This window comes from Petaurus breviceps, unplaced genomic scaffold (assembly GCF_028583685.1).
Source record: "Petaurus breviceps papuanus isolate PSGF00001 unplaced genomic scaffold, PetGlider_PUasm1.0 90779, whole genome shotgun sequence".
NCBI classification, from domain to species: domain Eukaryota; kingdom Metazoa; phylum Chordata; class Mammalia; order Diprotodontia; family Petauridae; genus Petaurus; species Petaurus breviceps.
In genome coordinates, this window is record NW_027187344.1 from 4,442,879 (window position 1) to 4,468,592 (window position 25,714).

At 43.4% G+C, this 25,714-nt stretch overlaps 1 protein-coding gene across 1 annotated transcript in view; it reads right to left on the reverse strand.

Moving 5' to 3' along the window:
* ADAMTSL2 (ADAMTS like 2) overlaps positions 1-25,714 on the reverse strand; it is a 49,561-nt gene that overhangs the window by 9,665 nt on the left and 14,182 nt on the right. Inside the window, exons 9-13 of the mRNA XM_069069245.1 lie at positions 23,618-23,793; positions 21,591-21,939; positions 20,209-20,584; positions 7,928-8,025; positions 604-730 (exon numbers count right to left, since the gene is read on the reverse strand). Of these exons, the coding sequence (XP_068925346.1) occupies positions 604-730; positions 7,928-8,025; positions 20,209-20,584; positions 21,591-21,939; positions 23,618-23,793 (1,126 nt within the window). The remainder of the gene's footprint in view (positions 1-603; positions 731-7,927; positions 8,026-20,208; positions 20,585-21,590; positions 21,940-23,617; positions 23,794-25,714) is intronic.

Genomic DNA, 25,714 nt, shown 5'->3' on the forward strand with positions numbered 1-25,714 from the left:
ACTAATACAACAAGCTTTGTAGGGACAAAGAGCCTCATCTCATCATCACTAAAACAAAGAGAACTAACTGGCTGGAAATCTTTCATAGGGTCAGAACTGCCTAGACAACGTAGGACAAACAGAGCTGGCTTAGATGCATAGGAATAATTTCCAATAGCTTATTAAAAAAAAATTCAAAGTGAGTGAAATGGAGAAAGGAGCCCATGATATAGATTTGTCCCAAATCCCTGGAATTCACTTGTGAAGTGGACTTAGAAAGCATACATATGCATGCACACACATGCACACACACACACACACACACACACACACACCAACCACCACCACCACTACTGCCTACATCCTCCAAGTCCCAAGAAATCCTATCAGCAGTTCTGTTCAGGAAATAGAATTGAAGCTGCATTTGCTCCCTGGCCTCATTTCCTACAATAGCACAGGGGCATTGGCCCCACTCTGTCCTCCCCAAGAATCCCTCACATCTCCTGTAAGCAAGAGCCCAGAGAGGTTCATCTGACTGCATCACCTCAAGAAAAGACTTTAATCCTAAAGCCCGTGAGTTCTGGCCACAGAGAAGATCGTGGAGAGAAGTGCTGGAGATATTACCTTGGCTGGCATTCCCTCCCAGCACAGAACTCGTGGACAGGCTCCGGGCGGGTCAGGGCATCGCAGTAACTGTCATCGACCTCAATCCCATCATAACGGACACACATGGCATACGTTGACATGACCCCTAGTTTCAAGGCAGAGGAAAACAATGCACTCATTGGGACTGTGAAAAACCTGTTCTTCCTGATATGCTTAGTGGGTCTGAAAGTGAATCAAGCAAACAGGATCCTGGAGGTGCTGCTCATCACAAATCTGCCAAGCCAGTGGCTCAAAATCCAGGTGACATCTAGAGTCATTTTTCTGGGTTGTTGCATTAAGCAATGTTGGCCAACCAATTTGCTGAGGCTATCGAACAGATAGGTTGGGAGACTCAAAGACTAGATTTGGAGCTGGAAAGGGCCTTAGACATCATCTAACCCCAAACCCTCACTTTATAGATGAGGAAAGTAAGGCCCAGAAAGGTCAAATAGCTTGCCCAAAGTCACATAGATAGTAAATGGCAAAGCTAGGATTTGAACCCAACTCATCTGACTCCAAACCTTTTCCACCATAGAAGGCTATTTCCTACTCCCCAACTCCCTTTTCCAGCACCCTTTCCATCAGTACACTATAGGTCACCATAAACCCAAGACCAATAACTCTCCTCCCAGGCAAAGCTGGACCTCCACCAAATCAAAAAAGATCCAAGACTGAGATTTAAAGACCCTCCAGAGGAAGGAGCATGAGTGCTATGAAGGTTGCCTCTAATCTCTCCATTTCCCTCTAGGTCCATCTGAGAAAGAGAAAGTTCAGCTCTTTCAGAGAGTTGCAAGGGATGGTGCTACATAGCAGAACCCTCCGCCATCTCTGTCTTGGTGGGTTCCAAGAGCTTCTTGCCATGGGACAATGGCCTAATACCCCAACACAAGTTAGTAATACCCTCCTTATAGGAAGACAGAAACCATCCTTATAGGAAGGTGAGGTCATGGACTGTAAGGCCTCAGGCCAACCTCCACTTCCTGGGAAGAACCAAACAAGACAAGCTACCCCATCTCTAGGTTCTTGGACACGTGTTCCTTTGTCCCCTGGGAGATCACCTTCCCTAACCCTCCATGGAAAACCTATAGGGAACTACTTTCCAAAAGAGGTAGAAGCAAAATATCAGCTCTCCTTTGCCTGTCTCCTGGAAGAATTTCTGAGCTCTCATTCCCTGACTCTCCTGTAGTACTATTCTGAGGCCAAAGGGAAGCTGCTCTGAGTGACAGGCTGTCACAGCCCAGGGTGGCTGAATGAACTAGTTGACTCCAGAGAGGGCACAAAGCCCAGAGTCTATTGGGTCCTTTTTTCTGCTCTATGAACTTGGATTCATCTGAACCACAGAATGTCAGAGCTACAAGGAACCTTAACGACCTTCTATTGCAACTCCCCCAATTTGCAGATGAGAAAAAGTGAGGCTCAGAGAAGGGGCGTAATTGAATGCACAAGGCCACACAGCAAGTTAATGGTAGAGCCAGAATTAGAACCCAGGTCCTACCTCCTAATTCCCAATCCAGTGTTCTTTCCCCTAGTCCATGCTGCTCCTTAACAGGTATGCACAATGTGCCTCAATTTTCCTGTCTGCGTAATGAAGATGCTAATACTCAGAGGCCTTTATGGGTCAGAAAAAGCACCAGATTCAGATTTCACTCTACTCCCATTAGCCAAGGTCACATTCCTAAGAGACCGGACGTAAAAAAATACCATTGAACTCAACCTTCAGCCCTATCCGTTGATGTTCCTCTCAGAGCCCTATGAGGAAGAGTAAGGCCCTGAACAGAGTCTGAACTGCCAGCCAAGCATGGGACAAAATGAAAAGCGGGCCACTGTTACGCCCTTTTCCCACATTTCTTCTAAGGAAGGACAGGAGAGACTTAAACCAGAGACTGGAATAGGTTGGGGATGGGTGGGGATGGGTGGGGATGGGTGGATGGATGTTTCTTGGAGGTGAAGTTGAAAAGCTGTATTTGGAGGGAGAGAAATGGGACTTTTTAAGGTGACTCCTTCACCTGCTCCCCACTTCCAACCCCTGCTAGGTGTCGAGTTGCCCTGCCTTAAAGTAAAGACAACTTTAGAACTTAAAGTTATGAAGCTTCTTTATATTTTTTAAATTGCATGTGTTGTGAACGTGATAAAATTCATTCAGATCTAAATAGGAAATAGTTGAATTTCTAGCTACCAGGCCAGACTCATGTTTCCTGGTATCTTCACATGGAAAAATCTTCCCTGGCTATAAATATTTATTAGTCTTGGGGAGAGCATTGAATTTTCAAAAACAATAAGAAATCCTAAATGATAAAAAGTGATTTTGAAAATGACACTGATTTTTCTGAATACCAGCAATTGGAGGAGTTAGAATTAATACTGGATGGAAGGTAGGCGAGAAGTAGGGTCGGAGCTTGGTCTAATGGAAAGAACATTGTCCAGTTCTGGCCCTGCCACTGACTCACTGCCAAAGACCCTGGGCCTTTCTCTGTCTCTAGGATCCCATTTCTCTCTTTTGTAAAAACAAGAGCGTGGAGCTGAGATGGTCTCTCAGGTCCCTTTCAGCTCCAACGTTCTGACCTAGGATACTGTGCAAGTGCCTTAATCCCTTCCTGGGTTGCCTAAATATAACACATTCCTGGCCTGGCTACCAGCTTCCTCTTCCCAACCAGTCTGTCCAGTCCTAGAAATCGGGGATCTCATTGACTTCTCTTGTTCCTTGTCTCCCAACATCCTCTAGTACCTTCCTGGGTTCAAATAGAATTGGACTAAAATGAATTGACTCCTAAAAGAGAGGGTTATGTACAGTCAGGTTAGTATGAATATTGGGGGGAAAGAAGTGGTGCTTTCTGCTTGGGGGTATAAGAGGAAAACAGGTAGAAGATTGGTTTTTCAAGGCTACCTTCTCTGAACATAGAATGTCAGAGTTGGAATGTTAGAATGTAGAATGTCAGCTCTAGAAGGGACCCTGAAACATGGGAAGTTAAAGCTTGGAGGTACTATAGAGTATAGACTGTCAGAGCTGAAAGAAGGGCCCTTAGAACATGGAATGTTAGGGGCGGCCAGGTAGCACAGCGAGTAAGAGCACCGGCTCCAGTGTCAGAACGACCTGGAGATCGAATCCTGGGCTCAGACACTTAGCACCCACCCAGAAACACCTGGCCGTGTAACCTTGAGCAAGTTACTTAACCCCGATTGCTTAAAAAAAAAAAAAAAAAGAACATGGAATGTTAGAACATAAAATACAGAACATCAAAACCCAAACATTAGAACATAGAATGGAAGTGCTAGAAAGGGCACCAAACATAGAGTTCTAGAGCATCATTGAATATGAAACTGTCAAAGCTGGAAGGAACTTTGACCATGGAATATAAGAACACGGGACGTAGAATGTGGAGCTGGCAGGGACCTTAGAATGTAGAATGTGAGCCCTGGAAAGGACCTGAAACATGGAGTGTAAAAACAGACTATAAGAGCTGGATGGGACTTTCCAAACCATCTAGTTCAATTCTCCCATGTTACAAATGAGGAACCTGAGAGCCAGCAAGGGAATGGAGAAGGGGGTTGGGGTACTGGTGAAGCCCTCTAGTAAGAGGATAAAGCACAAATCACCATGATGTACTCACTACACCATATGTGCATATGCATATAAAAGATGCCCATTTCATTGTGAAGGAAAAGCCATTACTAGCTGGAGACCTAAGGGAGGTCTGCCTGGAAGAGGCAGATTGTGAGCTGGGCTTCAAAGGATTGTTAGGAACTAAAGAAGCTGAAAAATGAAGGAGTTATAATAAGCACAGGTACTAGAACTGGTCTTGTGATAAAGTAGAAAGAACCCTGGAATCTGGAGTCAGAGGGCCTAGGTTGGAATACCAGCTCTTCCTGGCTCCAACGTGACTTTGGACAAGCCAGTTCACCTGTATCTCGGATTTCTCACATGTAAAATCGAGGCAATGCTACAGATGACTTCTAAGGCTAAATGGTACACTAAGATTCAATAACTGAGGCTGGTTCTTGTGAGGACATCAATTTCCCCATCAATCAAAGGCACTCAACTTGGTTCTTCCTGATCACAACATCCTCTGATATCCCACTGCATTTATGACCTTATTGATGTGGGAATTCTCCCCAATGATGCAGACTATTACCAATCCAAATAAACTCTACTGCAACAACATACATTAGGAAAATAAAATTATCCCACCCTCACACCACCACCCATCTGCTGCCATCTCCTAAAACCTCAAGCTAGACACACCAAACTGCCTTAAGAGAGAAGACACAGACTTTTTTCCTGCTTGATCTGTCCCCCACCCTAATCCCCCCCCCCAAAAAAAAGAGAAAGCATAGCCAGACAACAGATACTATTTTCTTTCCTGCCAAAAGTAGGCTGAATAATCTCCAGCCTTGGGGAGGGGACTTTTCCCTAAACAATCTGATTTGAATATACCGCAGCCCCCAAGGACTATAGCACTGACTTCTAAATCACTATAGATTCTGAAAGTCTACTAGACCTTCAGCTGCTGTAAGAATCCCTCTCAAACATTCTAATGGTGCCATACTCGAGGACATTTCTGGGGGCTAATCCATTAGCAATGGAACCAGATTACTTCCTTTGTCTCACAGAAACAGAACCTAAAGAGAACTCAGGGGTCTTCTAATGCTATCTCTTCGTTTTACAGATGAAGACACTCAAGAACAGAGAAGACAAGTGACTTGCCTAAAGTCACACAGGCAGTAAATATCAGAGGTAGAATTTAAACCCACATCTTCTGGCCCTGAGCCTTTCCACTGTACTACAAATAAACATTCTTGTTCTCCCTTACAACATACTCCAATAGACGGAGATCTCGGCATCATTGCTGACTCAGTGTCAACCCAATCAGATCATTCAGGACTCAAAATACACTTTGAAGCATCTATTCAAACAATCAGATCCTTATCGTATACAGATGGGGCCTAAAGATTGGAGGAAGGGAGAGAGATGAGGCTTAACATATTTACACCACTTTAAACATTCTAGGACACAAGATCTGAAGGAAGTATAAGGTAGGATAGTTAAGGCTGAGAGGGCTAAAGGTCTTTGTGTATTGCTCTAGACATGAGGGCATATTATCATTACCACACACATGAGTCTATTATTATACTCTTCCTGAAGCAATAGCTTTCCTTCCTAAAATGAAGAGGATGCCAAGATTGCTAGGCCTCCGTCACTTAATGCTTCTGTTTCCTGCTGATTTGTGTATCCTGGCTCTCTTGGCACAACCAGGAGCCCAGGGAAGCAAGGAGCCATCTGCTTGTCTAGGGTGCTGTAATGAATTGACCCCAGTCCCCAAATATTTATGGCTCTGATAGATAGGCCCTAGCCTTTGTGACATGAAGTATGCTATAGACTTTTCCCAGAGCCCCTCTCCCACCTCGCCCTCACAACTACTTTTGGGAAGATAACTAGCTGGTACTCTCTTAATTTTATGGGTGAGGACAGTCAAAGTCCAGCTATGTGAAGTAACTTGCATAGCATCCCTCTTCAAATTGATGACAGAACTGGAACTCTGCAGTCTTCTGACTGAGCAAAGGAATTCTTTCCACTTTCCATCTTTCCATCACAAAGCCAACCTCCTTTCAATTTGGTCTCAGAAAGTACTTGTATCTTTATTGCCAAATAGTGTCCTGGAACCTTAGAGCTGGAAGGGACCTTGGAGTCTAGTCCAAATCCCTCATTTTATGGAAGAAGAAACTGAGACCCAGGGAGTGGAAGTATCTTCCCCAACCAAGGTCACGTAGTAAATTAGATTTCCTAAGCTAGCCACATAATTCTGTCTGCATGGTCAATGAGAGTTACTTTTTACTTAGTATGGAAAGATCAGGTCAAATCTATCAGAGATTTGGCATAGAGCCAAGATCAGAGAAGATGGTTCATTTTTAAGGAACTTTAGCTAGCACTGACAGTCATGTCATGATAGCCTTTCTTTGGTGTTCACTAGAATGTGGCTAGCTTGCTCGGTAATCAATACACGATGCTAATAAGGTAAAGTTTGTGGGTTCAGTCCTATATGGGTCAGCTAACTTCCTCCTTCTTTGTGGCCATCGATGGCACAACACCAGGCATGCCTCCTGCAAACATCTGTCCTTGCTTCCAGTGGGGACCAGGATTCAGAGTCTACGGGGTTCATTTTTACCCATAGCCATTATTGGAAAAATGACTCAAAGCAAGTTCCCTAGTGATGATGCTAGGACACTGGTAAGCTTTAGACTTAGTCTCAACAGAAACTAGGACTCACCTTGGCTCTCTCATCTCTAACTGAAGTTTCTCTTCCCCACAAATCCAAAAAATCTCCAAATAAGCAAAAAGACTGTCTAGCTCTTAACTCCACTCCTTCCTCAAAAAGTAACTTTTTTTAGCAAAGATTTTCTCAAGATCTTATTGTTTTTAAGTATGTTTCTTTCACATTTATCTATACTATGAATTGTCAATTATTCACATGTCCTTTTCCTAAAACAAGTATTTAATCCCAGGATGGTCTTTTTTCTGATCGTCTACCTCCAGGAGTTTCTGAGACACCTCCCCTCCCCTCCAACCCTTACTTCACATGGACTTATGTTCAGTCTGGAAAACAAATTCACTTAAATAACACATTTACCCAATCAAAGCACAATTAGGAAGGAAAAATTGTTGAGGGGGGAAATGTGTGACAAAATCAGATCTGTGAGACTTTGGATTATTCTTTTCAATTCTTCATTAGCACAGATAATTACAAATTAATCACAACTAGCTTCTAGAGGGTAACTTTGTGGTCTTGTAGTATACAAAGTGGTGCCAAACTCAAGTAAAAATGAATGTTGTATTTTTATCTATTTTGTTAAATATTTCCCAATCCTGTTTTTAATATGGTTTTGCCCAGTTTGTGGCTGAGGCGCCAGGAGTTTGATGCCTCTAGTGTATAGGATCTGATGGACAAGTTAGTTTTCAATAATGTGATGATCCCTTCCAACTCCAGGGTTCTATAGGCCCCATCTAACACCCCACGGTCGAAGGTGTCTTTCCTGCTCTGACCATTATTGTTCTCCAGCCTCATGTCTTTCAGATCCTGTTCTCTTCAACATTCTCTATTCTAAGGCCTCTTCCAGCTCTGATACCCTACCCATTCTCGGGCCCCTTTCCAATCTGACATTCTGCGTACTAGAGGTGTCTGGTTGATGTTGATGACAATGGTGATGGAGACGTGATAGTGAGGGTGATAGTGAGGCAATGATGGTGGCTCATGCATTGGGATGTGGGCTCATTGGTGGCTGCAAATCAAAACTCATGCATGACAACTACCTGTTGTGCAGGTGGAGCTACAAGGCTCGTGGGAAGAAAGCTTCCACCTGTACATGTCAGCAGGACTCACACCTTGCTTCCTGGACTTGGGCCTGGTCCTAGAAACAAAACCAACCACAGAGATTGACGAGGAAAAACTCCAGCCTGTCCCACAGAACCCTCCAGCTGATTCTGGGGCTTGGATTTTGGCAGTGTATTGTAGAAAGGGGTTAGTTGGGCTTGTTTGGGGGGTTTTTTCAGTGTGTGGTTTTGTTTTATTTTGTTTTGTTTTTTAATAACATACCTGTCCTGATTCCCCCAGTAGAATCCCCAGCCTGGTTAGAGTTAGAGCTTCCACTCTCTAGAAATAGAGAGAATGGGATAAAAGTACCCACAAGGAGAAACATTTCAGAACTGAACAAAAGTCTGCATGTTTGGTTTTTGATGTTGGGTTGTTTCCCAGCTCAAAATCTCAACCTAATCATCCCAGGTATTAAAGATATAGCATCTCCTTCCAGAAGAAGATGTGAAGAGTCGGGAGCTCATTGTCCTCCCAGACACTCACTCAGCTCAGCGCTCCCTACAAAAGTTTAAGCTTTGGAAATGTGAGCCTCTCAAACCCTGACTCTTAGCTCTTTTCCTTTTTGCTTGGTTGGGGTAGTAAGCTATATAGGCCTTTTGGGCTGCAGAAAAGGCATCCCTAGGCCGAAAGCATTTGAGTGCTTGCTGCTTCCCCCTCCTCAGCTGGAGATGTTTAATTGAATGGTGGACACCAGCCACTTGGCCAGCAAAGCCTCATAAAAGTCAGCTGTGAGTACCGCAGCCCCAGCTCTCTGCACTGCCAAAGCTCCTCTTCACTCCCCCGTTCACATTTCAGCTCAGGTCTGGGTCTACACAGACTAACTGGCTTTTTGGAGTTGTTTTTTAAAAGGAAAGTACTGAGGAATTATAAGTATATGGAAGCGGTAGAGCTGGAAGGGACCTCAGAACATGGAATACTAAAACAGAGAATCTCAGGCCTGGCATGAAACTAAAGGACCACCTAATCCACCCCCCTTCACTTTACAGATGGGGAAACTGAGTTCCAGAAAAAGGAAGTGACTTGTTCAAAGTCAAAGCTAGTGATCAAGTTAGGACCAGATTCAGTACTCTTTTCACTATATTCATTGCAATGTTCAATCCAGCAGTTTAGGTTGACAAGTACCAATTGCTGTGTGAGTTTTAACTCAGTCTTTTTGTTTTTTAAAATAACACTGTTAGATGAAATCTAGCCCTACTAGGTGTATTCCTTTCCTTAATCTGGTTTTAAAGTACAAACACAATCTAAAAGTTCAGTTTAGAAACTAAATTTGTGCCTTGTACCACAAGCTACTCTAACTTTTGGGCTTCACTCCCAAATAAGCTAGGATGTTCTGGGAAAGCAGAGGAGGTGTTAGCCAGACCTCAGGGAAAATTCTTGCCTGAATTACCCCCAAGTTCTGCTCATACAAGGGGAAGTATGGTGAGGATCCTATCTAATTGGTCTGAATCAGATAGCTTGGACCCCAAACCCCATCTTTAGATTTGAATCATATTCTCATCATATGTTCTCTTTTCCTTTGAGCCACTAAACATTAGCTGAAAGCCGACTTGGGTTCACGTCAGTTTAACAGGGCCCAGGTTATTAGCAGATTCAATAACCAGTATGGTATAATGTAAAGGGCATTGAACTTGGATTTAGAAAACATGGATTCAAGTCCTAATTTTCCTTACTAGCCACATGACCGCTTTGGGAAGGGTAGAAATTCCCCCACGGATTTGTTGTGATGAAAGTTCTTTGTGAACTAAAGTACTACAGAATAGTAAGTGTTATTAAGCAATATCCTATTTAGATAGCTATTGGCAACTAAAGCCATCTGTGGGTTTAAATGGGGAACTCCTGTTCAGATTTCATAAGCAAGTGTGAATGATGCTCATCTTCCATTTTCCGGAGAAACCCAGCCCTCATGATAACATGGGGCTTTAATTATCCCTACAAATCGGACTCTGTTGGTGAATTTGTTCATAGTTGTTCCCTATTTACTAAAGACAGCCCCAGTTCTGGATTTTAGTCAGGAGGGAGAAAAGAGGGAGAAGGAATAGAAAATAAATGGAAGAGAGAAAAGGAGAAAGAAGAGTATTAAGCAGGAGGAAAGAGGAAGAGAGATGAGAGAAAAAAGAAAGACAGGAATGAAAAAAGAAGAGAGGAGAGGACAAAAGGAAGCTCATGGGAAAGAGAAGAAATGAGAGGAGAGGAGGAAGAAGAGAATAAGAGAGGGGAGGTAGGAGGAAGGAAAGAATGGAAGAGGAGAGAGTGGGAGGGAAAGAGTGGTATGACCAACCCACACATTTTACAGAGAAGGAATCCCAGAGAGGGAGTTGACTTGTCCTAGGTCACACAGGTTGTAAGTTGGCAAAGGTGATATTTAAACCCAGATCCTCTGAGTCCAAATCAGTACCCTGTCCATTGTACCAAGCTGCTTTATTTGGAAAAACACACAACTGCATATAGTGCCTAGAGTTCAGTTTTTCAACAGCATTCCATTTCCCCCCATCTAGAAGGAATTAAATGAGCCACACCTCTCCAGAGTAGGGAAATACTGCCCTCTTTATCTAGTTACATTTTCCTGGTGATTATGTGTGACTGCAGTCAGCCCAGCACAGTGACTAATACTTGATTTTTGGGGAGGTAAAAAGTGTTATTCAAAACCTGCTCTTGATTTTTCAGAAACAAAAGGTATTTTCATGAGTGACTGCCTATGCATCATTTCTGCTGCAGCACACTCGGTATCTTGAGGGGGAGGGGGGGGGGGGGGGACACGGCATGTCATCTATTTGCACAATCATGCCAACAGGTTTCCTTCTTGGAAATCCTCAGAGATACAAACTCAGAAAGAAGCACCCAGGAAAATGAGCTGGTGAGGACCCACTAATCGGGCCAGGGAAGCCCAAGACTCCAACAGATAATACTGCACCTTGACTGTAATCATGTCTTAACTGCCAGGCTCAGGATTTACCAAGACTGTTAAATTGTGATGTTTTAAAATCTTATGTCCCAGTACTTGGGGCCTATTGTTCAGCTGTTTCTAGCCCAGTGAGGTAGGAGGCTTTACACTATTTCTAGACAGGAGAAGCTCCTGTCAGAGTATAAACCCCAAAAGGTCTGTTTTTCAGGGTTTGTTTTGTGGTTTTGTTTTTTGTGATTGTTGTTGTTATTGTTAATTCCCAAGGCTTTAAAAAAGGACACCATTTGTTTTGAACATTTGACTCCAATGGCCCCTCCCTTAACTGTTTGTAGCAGTTACACAGAAGAATGGAAATAGCATTTCTTTTCATGTTCCTTCTCAACCTCCAAACCCCCGCTCTGACTTTACCTTTCAACTGGGCAGACATAATTTCCTGTGTTTAGAGCTGAGGGGAGACGTGGCTATTTTAGCCTACTCACTTTTCAGCTCACTGCGCCGGGGGCTTTATCTCTCCCAAACATCTTTGCCTCTGTGCCCGCCTCATCGCCTGATGGTTCCTTGGCCCCGGGGGAAGAGCTCTAAATCTGGCACCACCAGCAAAAACGGGAGACGCTGCCTTTCTCTGAGACTCACCCAGAACAAACAACCTCCTCTCTGCCCCACCGCTACACACACATACAAATCAGAGACTCTTTCTGGGTGGCATCCGTAGCAAATTACAGCAGTTGCCCCAGCTATGAGCCTTAAAGGACCCCAGTAGGAAGTAGAGCTCCTTAGAAAGTAAGGTCACAGGAAGTAATGGGCTCAGAGGGAGGATGGGAACAGTTTTACTGAGGTGCTGCCCATGACTTCACACCCTTCTCTGGCCACCATTCCCCTATATGTAAACTGCCTGAGGACAGAGACAATCTCTCTTTTGCATATCTATTGGGAGCTTAACTAGGTGTCTGATACATAATAACATTTGATAAATGCTTTCCATTCAGTCATTCATTCATTCACTTATTCACTCATTCATTCATTTGCTCACTCATTTGTTCATTCATTCACTTATTCATTCACTTACTCATTCATTCATTTGCTCACTCATTTGTTCATTCACTCATTCATTCACTCACTCAGAATTGAAATGCATGCTCCAGGGGAAAGAAAAGTCTAGATCTAGATAGAATCATCACATTCTTAGAACTCAAAGGGACCTAAAAGATCATTTAATCCAATCCTCTCATAACTTATTGAGGAAACTGAAGTCCAGAGAAGGGAGGGGACTTGACCAAGGTCACACAGCAAGGTAGGACTGAAACCTATGTCACTTGATTTTCAGGTCAGTTCCCTTTTCAACATACCAGGCTGTTTTTCTGGAAGGGGTCTTCAGGTTCAATCCCTTACCATTAGTTTCACCTCTGCTATTCCAGAAAATGTGTTAGCATCTCAATTTAAGTTAAATAAATAATCTCTAACATCCTATCAGAAAATCAACCCTCTCCAGAATTCCCTGGGACCTGCCTTGGGACCCAGAAGTCATTCTTTGTCCACACTCCCTCCCAAGTACCTTAGAGCTTGGAGGGTGGTCTTTAAATGAACCGAGGCATTTGGTCCCCTCTTGTCCTGCACTGGCTTATAAATAACTGAGATGTCTTGTCATCTGGAAACATTTAGTCTCTGGACCACATGGAAGAGCAGACATAACTATTATTCTACTTTGTCATCTGAGTACAAACAGCAGTAAGCTATTATAGAACTTCTATCATGTAGGGAGAGAGAGAGACAGAGACATAGAAAGAGACAGGGAAAGAGAGAATCAGAGACAAAGTGAGACAGAAAAAGAGAGACAGGAGCAGGGAGACAGATAAGTCGTTTTCTCTCCGGGTTCCTTAGTCTGAGATGGCCAGGTGGTGGAACAAGAGTCAATCAAGGTAGCTCTGTCTTGCAAAGCTTTAGCAGGGGAGGGAGGGAGGGTAGTATAAGAATAATTTTTTTCCTTTGGCAAGAATTCTCAGCCTTTTGTTGTTTTGGTTCCCTAGTATCAAGGCAGAGTCTTCTTAATCACACACTCAAAAAACATGGAGACCATACAATCAGGTCCCTTCAGCTTTCTAGGCCTGCATCTCCCTGAAGTCCTGAGGTCAGGGGAAAATAGAGAGCCTCCCAGAAGAGCCATCCTTGCCATCTAATGCTCTGGGGAGTTGAAGAGTGAGAAGACAAGCGACTTCTCTGGGAGTTTTGGTCTGTGGATGTTGCCAGGGGACAGGGGAGTCCCAGAGATGGATGCGACCCAGCCACATGTCATGCAAGTCACACTTTGGAGACAGTTTCTCTCCCTGTCCTGCCTACAGAAGAAAACCTCAGCCACAAATATATCAAAAATACTCTCTGGGGGCAAACTCTATACTGTTAAGGGGCATTTTGGGGAAGGCCATAGTTTTTCTCCTTTATATAGACTCAGAAGTAGGAAGTCCCCAAACACTCTTCCAAACAGATTTTCTTGATATGAATGTATCTGTTAACCAGATGAAGTTTTCTAGAACTTTTCTGCACCTAAAATTTATCACCAGCCCTTCTTCCATCCTGTTCTCATTCAGCTGTTTGATCATTGAGTGCCTACTGTCCTTGTGACTGGATCTTTTGGTTTAATTTATTTGTGATGGACATTCAAATCTGGGGTGGTCAAAGATGGCACCAGAATCATAGGATCAGAACCGAATGGGGAAGGCAGCTAGGTGGTACAGTGGATAGAGCTCCAGCCCTGGAGTCAGGAGGACCTGAGTTCAAATTTGTCCTCAGACACTTGACACTTACTAGCTGTGTGACCCTGGGCAAATCACTTAACCCCAATTGCCTTACAATGAAAAAGAACTGGTTGGGCCCTCAGTGGTCAGCTAGTGCAACCCATGCTTAAATTAGAATCTTCCCTGTAGCATTTCCAACAACCAGGCATCCAGTCTTCTTTGGAAGATTACTAGTAAGGGGGCAAAGCCCTACTTCCTGATTTCATTCATCCCCAGTCTGGAATTGCTCTAATTATCAGGAAGTTTTTCCTTACAGCAGACCTAAATCTGCTCTACATTTTCCTTTCACTGTTCCTAGCTTTGCATCCTTTCACATTACAACCTTTCAAATACCAGCAATGGCTATCATTCTGCCCTCCATGCCCAGTGCTCTCTCCCTCAGTTCCTTCAATACATCATCACATATCATAACCTTGGGGCAGCTAAGTGGGATGGTGGATAGTGCTGGGCCTATAGTGAGGAAGAAGAGTTCAAATCCCCTCTCAGACATTTAGTATCAATGTGACCCTGGGCAAGTCACTTAATCTGTGTCTGCCTCATTTTCCTCAACTATAAAATAGGAATAATAAAAGCACCTATCTCACTGTTGTAAAGCACTTAGCATAATGCCTGGCAGATTATAGGTGCTTAATAGATGCTTGTGCTTATTGAAAGAATTCCCCAGGGCAGCTAGTTGGTACAGTGAAACAGTGAATAGAGCACCAGCCCTGGAGTCAGGAGAACCTGAGTTCAAATCCAACCTCAAACACTTAACACTTACTAGTCGTGTGACCTTGGGCAAGTCACTTACCCCTCATTCCCCTGCTTTCCCCCCTCCAAAAAGAAGAATTCTCCCCTTCACCATCCTGGTTGCCTTCTTTTGGATATTCTCCAATTTATCAATGACCTTTTAAGTCCAAATTATGTGATTTATTTTATTACTTTATTAACCTCTTGAAGTCTTATTAACCTCTTGCAAGGCTCCCAAATATCCTGCAAAATTAAAACTAGAAAGAGACTGGATTGCTCTATTTAGCTCAACTCTGCAAATTTAGGAGAGGAAAGGAATTACTTGAGTAGCTAAGAGTTTAGCATACAGAAAATGCTCAATGTTTATTGAGTGTCCTATCACCACCTCTGATGTTCCCACTCTCTCAAAAAGCTAAAAAGCAGAAACCCCCCCCCCCAGACCCTGTTCTTTCCTTTACAGCCTGTCTTCCCACTGCTTAAGGAGTTAGTTCAGTTTGGTGGGTACTATAAATGTTATCACCATCCCCATTCCCACCATACACATAGACATGCATCCCAAGATAAAGGAACAAGGAGCTGCCTGTCACATCATAAGGTGAGGTCAGCACAATACACTGGGGTGAAAGGCAAAATTGCCCAAACAGAACCTTGGGGAGCCTCCTTCCCTGCCTGCCCTTGGGCTTTGTGTCAGTTCTGAAAATGGAACTGAATGGGGGGAAAAACCAAGCAGAATATCAGTAACTTTGTCTTAAAGCTTATTGTCTTGAAAAAGGTCAGTCTGTCTGCATTGTGATCTGCAAGGCCTTCACTTGTCCCTCTGGGACAATGTCTCAGAGTCAGAGCCTCAGACCCTGACATGACTAATCCTCTTAAATACATAGTCATTTAAATGTGTAATGAGGAAGGAAGCAAAATGAGTTGTAAGTATAAAACCCTGAACACCCAATACTGTAACTTGAAACACTGAGTGAGCACCTCTTTAAAATGCCCAGCATATAAAGCCCTTTCACTCTGGCTCCCACCTACCTGCCTTTCCACACTCCTTTCATTTCCCTTTCAGTCACCCAAGTTGACGACTATGCCATCCTCAGTTTTTCACACACACCCCCAGTTGCCAAACCTTTCTGTTTATATCTCCATAACATCTCTCCCATTGTTCTCCCCTTCTCTGCATTCACATAGACATCACCCTACCTCAAGCCCTCATCATCTCTCTCGGACTACTCTAATAGCCTCCTATTTCATTGAACCTCATACACCTTGATTAGGGGTGTCTGTCCATTAAGTCCAAGCCCTCTGTTTTACACTCTAGGAAACTGAGGCCCCCAGGGAGGTGAAGTGACTTGCCCAAGGTCACACAGGTAGTAAGCATCAGGAACATGATGCGAACAAGGGTCCTTTGACTACAAATCCAGCATTCTTTCTATTGTACCATCCTGCCTCCCTCTATACCACGATAGAGTCTCCCCACTCCATCCAGCTTCCATATAGTCAGCAAAGCAATTTTCCCAGAGTCCAGGTCTGACTATTTCATCATCCTACTTAATCACTCCATTTTATCTCTGGAACCTCCCTATTACCTCTAGAATCAAATATAAACTCCTCTATTTGGTATTCTGGTCCCTTCCTACTTTTCTATTCTTCCACATTCTCTGTGGCCTAGCTATCCTGGACGACTTGGCATTACAGAGAGACAGAAACAGAGAGACGAGAGACAGAGGGGGCAGAGGGGGCAGAGAGAGAGACAGACAGACAGAGAGACAGAGACAGAGACAGACAGAGACAGACAGAGACAGAAGAAGACAAAGAGACAGAGAGAGCTCCATCTCCCGTCTTTGGCTGTCCAACATGCCTTGAAATCCATTTCCTCCTTGCCTCTGCTTCTTTGATTAATTGGTTCCCTTCAATTTCCAGTTCAAACATAACCTTCTTCTCCATGAAGCCTTTTCTGATCCCTCAGCTTCTTTTTGTCATTGTTGTTGCTGTTTAGTCATTCAGTCATGTCTAACTCTTCCTGACCCCATTTGAGGTTTTCTTGGCAAAGATACTGGAGTGGGTTTGCTATTTCCTTCTCCAGCTCATTTTACACATGGGGAAACTGAGGCAAACAGGGTTAAGCAATTTGCCCAGGGTGACACAACTAGTAAGTGTCTGTGGCCAGCTTTGAACTCAAGTCTTCCTGACTCCATCCCCAGCATTCTATCCACTGAGCCACCCAGCTGTTTCCTAGGCAAACAGAGCTTAAGTGATTTGCCCAGGGTCACACAACTAGTCCGTGGCCAAATTTGAACTTCGGTCTTCCTGACTCCAGTCCCAGTGCTCTATGCACTGTGCTACCTAGCAGCCTCTGCCTCGCACACAGTAGGTACCTAATAGCTAATAAATACTTATTGGATTCTAGTCAAGCTGATGTGCTAGCCCTTTTCACTACAAAGCATAAAGTTCCCCATCATTATGCCTTTGCACAATGGCCTGCCATGTCTGAAACGCATCCCCTCTTAGAATTCTTCAACAATTAAGTTAGCCTTTACTGGTTGCCCCCAGTTGTTAGTACTCTTTCCCTCTTGGAATTACTTTGTAGATACTTCGGCTTTACTAATTTGTATGCAGGCTCAATAGAAAGTAATCCCTTTGAGTAGGGGATTTTTTTGTCTGTCTTTGTTTCCCTAACACCTTGTGCTTAATAAACCTGTGATTTTGTTCTCTAGCGTTTTCCCAAATGAAACCAACTTTCACCACTCCCTTGCACTTGACCAAAAATGCAAAATAAAAAGTCACCAAAATCCTCTCTCAAAGCTGACATAACATTGGTAGATTGTCGCCCAAAACCTATAGCACAACTAACTACTGGCCTATGCCTATCTTTGCTCATGCTAAACCTGATGTAGAGAAATGTTATTAAGTCCGGGGCGTTCCCAGCCAGTAATCTATTGTCCCAGACAAAGATGCTTTGTTGACAATCACATTGACATTTTTCACATCAGTCCAGACCTAGCTCAAAGATCACCTCTTCCTGCTCCCCTACATCAGAAACAATCTCCCTTCTTGTGCACTGCCACAGGAATTTGTTCCTCTTAAGCACTCATGGTCCTCTTCAAGAACAAAAGGACTAAACAGCAAGAGCCACACTCAGCGGTATGGAATAGGTATTTGTAGACATGCCTTAGATGCCCTAGTGGACAAGCAGCTGTCATTTTCCAGCCAAGATCAACTACAGGCACAGGCACTCAGTGATGACTGACTTTGTTGAATCTGAATGTTCTCCATTAAGAGGAATCGATTTGTGCTCACTCACCCATACCCTCTTGCTCAGGCTGTATAAGGCCTTCTATAAGTAAGTATTTTCCTTATTAGATTATGTTCAATTTAGCCTGTATATATCCTGCTTACTCATCATCAGTGAATGTTATTTTACCCATCAGACCATGAGGATAGAGACTGGTTTTTGCCCTTTTTCTGTATACCCAGCACTTAGCACACAGTAGGCACTTAATACATGTTTGTAGATGATTTGGACCCCATATGAATTCCTGCTCTCAGTCCCTTCAGCTGAACCATCTTTGTCCTGCTGCCTGGACCATCCAAGCACACTAGTCCCAGCCTGTCCAGACCCCAAGAACCCAAACATAAGAATTAATTATAACTAGAATATATATAGTACTTGAAGGCTTGTGAAGCATTTTATACATATCACCCCATCTGATCCTTACAATTAGCTTGGGAGATAGGTGCCATTATCACCCCATTTTATAGATGAAGCAACTAAGGCAGATGATGATTAAATGACTTCCCCAGGATTTCATAGCTAGTATGTGAGGCCTGATTCAAGCTCCAGTCTTCTGGACTCCAATTACTGAATTCTATCCACCTTACCACCTATCTGTCTAAAATTGGAATTGTCTCTAATCAACTAGGAAGAGTCCAGGGAAGTCACTAAACCCATGCTACCTGGTTCCCTGCTTCTGATACAAATTTTCTTCTGGTCTTACAGTTTCTTGATATAATTCTGACAGACCATAAGATTAATGCCACTCAGCTATAGACATCTGGGGAAAGGGGTGGAATAGATAAAAAATTGAAGAGATGCTGATTTTGGCTTAATCAAAGAAAAACTTTCTAGTAATTAGAACACTGCCTCAGGAGGCTGCCCATTTCACTTCCTTGGAGTTCTACAAATGGAATCTCAATGTCCTCCGGTCAGTGATGTGATAGAGAAAACTCCTGTTCAAACAGAGGCTAATCTAAGATGCTTCTTAAGTCTCTTCTAGCTAATAATAATAATTATAATTATTATTATAACATTTCTATAGCAATTATTATGCACCAGGAACTGTGCTAAGAGCTTCACAGTTCTCATTTCTTTTGATCATCACAACAGCCCTGCAAGATAGGTGCTTTTATTCCTGTTCTGGTCAATTGAGGAAACTGAGGCAAACAAAGATTAAGTGACTTGCCCAAGTTCACACAGTTAACATCTGAAGCCAGATTTAAACTCAGGTCTTCCTGATATCTGACCCAGCATACAGTCTCCTGCACCTCTAAGAAACTCTGAGAAGTCTGTGATCTTGAAAAGCTCTTGTAATGGGAATGCAAACTTGGAAGATCTTCCCTGCCCCTAAGCTAAAGTGCACCTGAAGCCTGGGGTGGGAGGCTTGTTTTTCAGTAGATACTTCTTGATTGGCCAGTGAGTCAATAAGGTTATTACATTCTCTGAGCCAGGAGAAAGGTATATAAACCCTGATTTGAGGCTTTGTTTTGGGGGCTCACTTTGAGAAGTGTTCTGTGATTTGATGTGGATTCTGGGAAGCTGTTGTCCAGAGCCCCCCCGGCTTTGAAAAAACCCAGATGTTGAAACCCAGATGTTGACTGGGTATGGATGTAATGGTTGGACAGTTTGAAATCTGTCTACTAGATCTGTTTCTGTCTTGATAATTCTGTCTGTGTACTTTGAAGTTCGAGGTGCCAACCTTTTCCCCTGAACAAGGTAAATGATATACGTCTGACTGATTAAAGTAAGCTTGTTAACCCATTTTGAGTTGCTTTCCTTTATCAAAGCAGATCCAAGAACCTGTATGGGCAGCCACCCTGAGGACGCTTGGGGTGCTTGCTGCTACAGCTCTGTGATTTCATAGGATATGAATTTGGTTGCACCCTGGAACAAGATCTGGAAAATCTGCTTCATACTCTTTCAAGGTTCACTCTAGAGTTATATGCTACAAAGCAGCAAGAAGTCAGCTCACCCACTCACCCCCTATACAGAGGTTAATGGCATATGCAAAAAAAAAAAAAAGTAGATCTAGAGCCAATGGACCTGTTTTCAAATTCTGGCTTTTCTACTTACTATCTGTATGACCTTTGGCAAGTCCCTTGATCTTCCTAGGCTTTAGTTTCCTCATCTGCAAATCGAGGAATCCGGACTTTCCAATTCTATGAATTTCAATCCTAACCTAGGACCTGATGCTCTAACTTACCTAATTCATCAGCACAATAAGAAGGAAAATAATGTTAATTTTTAGACTCTTGATCTTGCGCTAGAAACTAGAGAAAAAGAAGGCATCTTTTTTTGATGCCTTGCCCAATATCCCTTGAATAAATATAAACAGCTCCATCTCCCTCAACCTACCCACCTGGTGAACCACTGACATTTCCCTGCTGAATTTGTACCTAGTAAGAATCTTCTAAAGAAATGGTGGAACCTTAGTCAGTGTGAAAAAAAAGCTCATACTCCTTGTCCCCCTATAGAGCACAGCCCTTAGGTGTCGAAAGACATAGGATATGGATGTGGGAAAAGCTCTCCTACCTTGCTTTGTGTGTCCTGTTTCCAGGTGAACTGGGGAGGGTTGCGCTGGCATTGGGGAACGGTGTCTCTGAGGATGTGTTGGCCATCCTGTCACTGGTTAGCTCCAGGTAGGTACCATTGAGCATGTAAGCCCCTTCATTCTCCTCATAGTCCAAATAGAGGCTGTCCATGGGGGAGCTCCCTGGATGATGTGGATCACCCTGAGCAAAGATACTGTTCACCGTTACATTCAGGACAAACTCCTTAGAGTCAGAGCTCTTGCCCAAAAGCTGGTCGGAGATGGCATTTTCTGAGAGGAACTCCTGGGAGGCAAAGTGAGCATCAGCATCTTGATCCTCCTTCTCTCCCGTATGAACCACCTGGGTAGTATTTGAATCTGTTATTTAAAACAAAAGTGGGGGGGGAGCAAATGAAAAGAATATTGAATTAGAAAGTCAAGAAACCCAGCTCTGCCACTGTCTAGCTGTGTAATCTTCAGCAAGGCAACTCCCCTCTCTGGTCTTTACTTTCCTCATCTGTGAAATAAGGGCACTGAACTAGGGGGTTTCTAAGGTCATTTCCAGCTCAAATATTCTGCTTATTCTGGCTATGTATCAAGCCAAAGGGATCTTTATGCTGTCATTAGACATGCACAGACACCGGCAAGAAGTGAGTGATCTGGGAAAGGCTAAAAAGTTTTTGAATCCAAAAATCTTTTCCCTATCATAGCTGAAAAGGAATCATTACAGATTGAGAGACCTAGGTTCAAAGCCCACATCCGATGTTTACCAGTCGCATGACCATGGTAAGCTGCTTCAACTCTCCAAACCTCAGTTTCCTCTTCTGTGAGGATAAATCTGTAGTACCTACATCATAGGGTTGTTGTAAGGGTCAATGAAATAATGTATATAAAAAATACAGGTCAAATAGGTTATTATTATATATTCCTTTGGCTTAAGTATTGCCTTCTTGCAGAATTGGCTTAGGTCAAATGTCCTGGGGTAAGGAGGAAGGATGTTAGGGATCGAAGTATTAAAGGATTGGGCTCCTAGGTTGGAGTTGGAGTGGCTTAAGCCACTCCATTCTACACAGCTAGTCCTGATCAAAGCCACGTGCAAGAACTTTGTACTAAAGAGAACTGAAGAATGTTTTCAGGCACATAAGAACATAACTGAAGGAAGGCAGGACATCCCCAAAAGGGAGAATGCATCCAGTTCCCCAATGTGACAATGGCCCTCACTCCAAATAACAAGTAGGCCTATGTCAAAGGGTAGTATGGGAGAAACCTTCCCTTCAAGCCCTTTGCCAAGTTGAGAGAGCAACAATGATCAAAGTCTATGGTCTGGCATGATCCACAGTGGGTAAGGCACCTCTGCCCTGGACTTCCCTTGCTAGCCCATTACCTCGGAAGGCCTTGGCCCTCAGCGAAGCCTCGCAGTCCATGCCTCCTGCCCTCTTGTACACCTCATTGGTCTCCTGGCCCTTGCTCAGGTTGAGGTCCTCGGAGGGGCCCTGCTGGCCAAACAGCTGGTTCTCTAGATCTAGCCTCTCCTTTGACGATTTCCCATAGTAGCTGCCGTTGTGCTGGACAAAGCCCACCAGCCCCCCACCATCAAATTCCCGGCTCTCCGCACTCTCTGAAGCAGTTTCAGAGAAGGTATAGTAGACAGGCTGGATGCTCTGGGGGTGGGGCTTTCTGAGAAGAGTGTATTCAAAGGTAATTGAAGGGCTCTTGCCATTTTGATTCCACACCTGGAGGAAAGATAAATTATCCTTCTGTGGGTCATTCAGCCCCTATATCAGAGCTCATAGAAAGTCAGAGCTGGAAGGAACCTTAGAACACACAATGTTAGAACATAGAATGTTAAAGCTGAATGGAGCCTTAGAAAATAGAATATTACAATACAGTCTATCAGAGCTGGAAGGGACCTTAGAATACACAATGTCAAAGCTAAAGGAGATTATCTTTATTCATTACACAGACAAGACCCAGAGAGGGGAAGTGGATTTACCCAAGGTCACAGAGCTCACTGTAAGTACTCTTTAATCAGGCAGCAAGCAAGGGAAATGAAACAAGGACAAACCCCTGTCAACTAGTCTGATTGAGGCCTGGATGAGGGAGAATTTTGGAACTAAATTTTGGGATTAATTGAGGATTAACTATGTCCTTCTAGTCTTTGTTTATCAAAGTATACTCAGAATATTTAAATTGATTTGAAAGAAAAAAACTACCTGAATCTGGCTCTATCAAAATATTATTTGGAATTTAGAGCAATCTCTCGTAGCTAACGTGATATTAAACATCAAGCTAGTACAGTACCCACTATTCATAACTATGTCTTGTGAGAAGCATAATTGCACTCTGGATCATCAAAGATCAAATTCTCTTCCATGTAATTTTAGCATTCAGTTAATTCATAGGAATTCTCTTTTTTTTTTGTAACTACTGTCAAGCCATGCCCTATGTATATGGTAAACAGTGAACATGTGAGGTTTACAACAAAAACCTATCCTGACCATGTTGTCTTAATGATTTAGAGCTGGAAGGAACCTTAATTAAAGAGCATCTAGTCCAATGGCATCATTTTACAGATGAGAAAACTGAGGTCCAGAGAGGCTAGAAGATTTGCCCAGAGTCACACAGTAAATAAGTGTCATGGGCAGGATTTGAATACAGGTCCTCTGATTCTAAATTCAGCTCTTTCAACTGTTCTACTCTGAGAATGTGTTCTTTTGTTACGGTGCCTGGAAAATGAGGAGCTCAGTGGGAGTTTCTACATCCCTCCTGTGCTGAGGGTTATAAAGAACCCTGCAAGGGATTTGACATGATGTTCTCAATTCCCCTCTGCTCTGCAACTCAGATCCCCAGAACTGAGGCCCTGGAATGTTTAATGAAGAGAGACGATGGAATCATTTTCTTGTGAGTATTCTAAGGTCATATGGTAGCTGCTTTCTTCATGGCATAGGATTAGAGGTAGGGTATGAGTTCAACAGACTCAACATTTCTCTAGCCTAAGGAATCTTTAAAAGAAAAAAAGACACAAATACCTTTGGGAACTGGCAGAAGTAATGATCTGGGCATATCACCCACATTCAGGGACAGAAGAGGGAGGTATATAATTAGACCCCGTTCTAGCCAAGAGTACCATATACCCAAATTCATTCATCCTGCCCTCTGGCCTTTCCAACCTTGATCAAAACAAAGCATGGTGATATCATCTCATGCACCTATATCATCGCTTCCTGTTTCTATGATATCGTCACAAGTGTCAACATCAGTTCTTATTTCTGTGACATTACTAGTGCTAACATTTTCATATCCTGTTTTCTGATTCATTTGAGACAATAGAATTTCTCCGACATTCAACACTTCCCTCTGGAAGGGTACTTTACATGTCATAAGTTCCCCATTTTTTCTTGTTAAGCATACCATGACATTCAGACCCTGGTTGGTGGGACCCTGGGCTACGATGTACTCGATGCCAGTTTCATACACATCCATGGGCCGTCGGTACTTGACAATGGTGCCAGCGATGTTGAAGTTCTTTGGACTGTCTACTTTGTAGTTCCCATTAAAGAAATAGTAACCAGCTTCATCAGCAAGAGCTAGAACAACAAAGCATGCACAGGTCATTAGCCAGGAAGGAAACCTTTGCTTGGTATTAAATGAGTATCCCTGGGCTGACTTATTCTTTCAATGGACTCTCCATGGCCAGGTTGAGAGACAAATCTGGAGTCAACCAGGTATGCCACTGGGAAACCAGGCCACTGGCTCCCAGAGGTCTCAACATGGCTCTACCATGAACTCTACATGAGGATTTGTGTATTGATTACTGATCCCCAGATTCCCCATCTGTCAAATGAAGGGTCTAGGCCCCTACCTAGCTCTAATATTCTATGTTCTAAAGTCCTTTCCAGCACTAACCTTCTATGACTCAGAAGACTACAGCTCCCTTCCCCTCCCCCCCAACACCCCTCCCACTCTCCCACCCAGCTTCTAAAAATACCTCCAAGTTCAGGACTTTTGCCACGTGGGTGAGTCAAACCCTGTGTCCGTGGCAAAAGTCTAACCCAAGTCAGTGCATGCTCAGGAAATGCACTCCTGTTTTAATATCAGCCTAAAATAAACAACAAAGGACATGTCTAGACTATTGAAAATAACTGGCTTGAGGCCCATTTGGTGCTGCTATTTGGGCTGTCTTGATGGACGGTTTGAATCGCTATGCGGTGATTAGCCATTGCTACAGCCAATGAAACAGACCCCAAGTGCTTAATTCATTGGCGGAAGAAAGAGGGGCACAGATTGATTCCACAGTTCCCCCCATTTCAATTACCCTCAGTTCTGGTCCCAGTTCTTCCATTTGCCATGTGACCAAGGGCCAGTCCTTTCCCAAACTAAACCTCAGTTTTCCAAACTATAAAATGTGGGGCAGGAAAGTAGATTAAAGGACTGGATTCAGATTCAGAGGACTGAGTTTGAATCCTGACTCTGTTACTACCTATATGACCTTGAGCTAGTCATTTAAACTCATTAGATCCAACTTTCTTCATCTATAAAGTAACAGAATTGAAAACAATGATCTCTAGGGTCCTTTCTATTTGCTTATTCTCTGAGCAACAGTTTTCCCATCTGTAACATAAAGGTTGGTCTAGTAGATCATTCCCTAAGATCCCTTCCAGCTCTGGAATCCTGTATCTTAAGGTCCCTTCCAGTCTTGGCATCCTGTGTTCTATGACATCCATGATACTATTCCCAGCCAGAAAGAAAAAGAAATAGCTTTTGGATTGCTGGTGACTACTCCCTGGCTCTGTGTACAGAGAATCCAAAGTTTTCTCACTCTGGTCTGGGAAGGATTACTTTCCATTGTCTGTGCTGAAAAGAAACACTTTGTCAATCAGCAAGTTCTGATTGGGCACCTAGCAGGCACCCATCCCTGAGCTAGGATATTCCAAGGGATGCGTCAAAGAGGACAGTATACTTATATAGTCCTTTTCTCAAAGAACTTCCAAAGATCTCCCTAACTCCAGCAAGACTCTGAATTGGAGGCACACATAGACAGTGGGTGGGTTTAGTCTGGTACACTCCCATCCTATGTTTGGCACTAAAAACTAGAGACAGGCAGCCAGTGATCACCCAGATCCCTGCAGACAACCCACTCAAATTCAGGTGAGAGGAGAGAACCTGGTTTTGAAGTTGTAGATTTGGCTGAAAGCTTAAATTTTCCAGCTTTCCTGAAGGTTTTAAAGTGCCCCCCCCCAAAAAAAAAAACAGATCCACTGAGGCATCTAGGTGGCACAGTGAATAGAGCACTGGCCCTGGAGTCAGGAGGACCTGAGTTCAAATCCAGCCTCAGACACTTAACACTTACTAGTTGTGTGACCTTGGGCAAGTCACTTAACCCCAATTGCCCTGCCATCCCCCCTCCAAAAAAGACAAAAAAAAACAGGTCCACATTTCTTAACTTGAGGACTAATGGAGGCTTCTTATCCTCCCCATTACTATCTTGTAGAGGAACTTATACAGAAA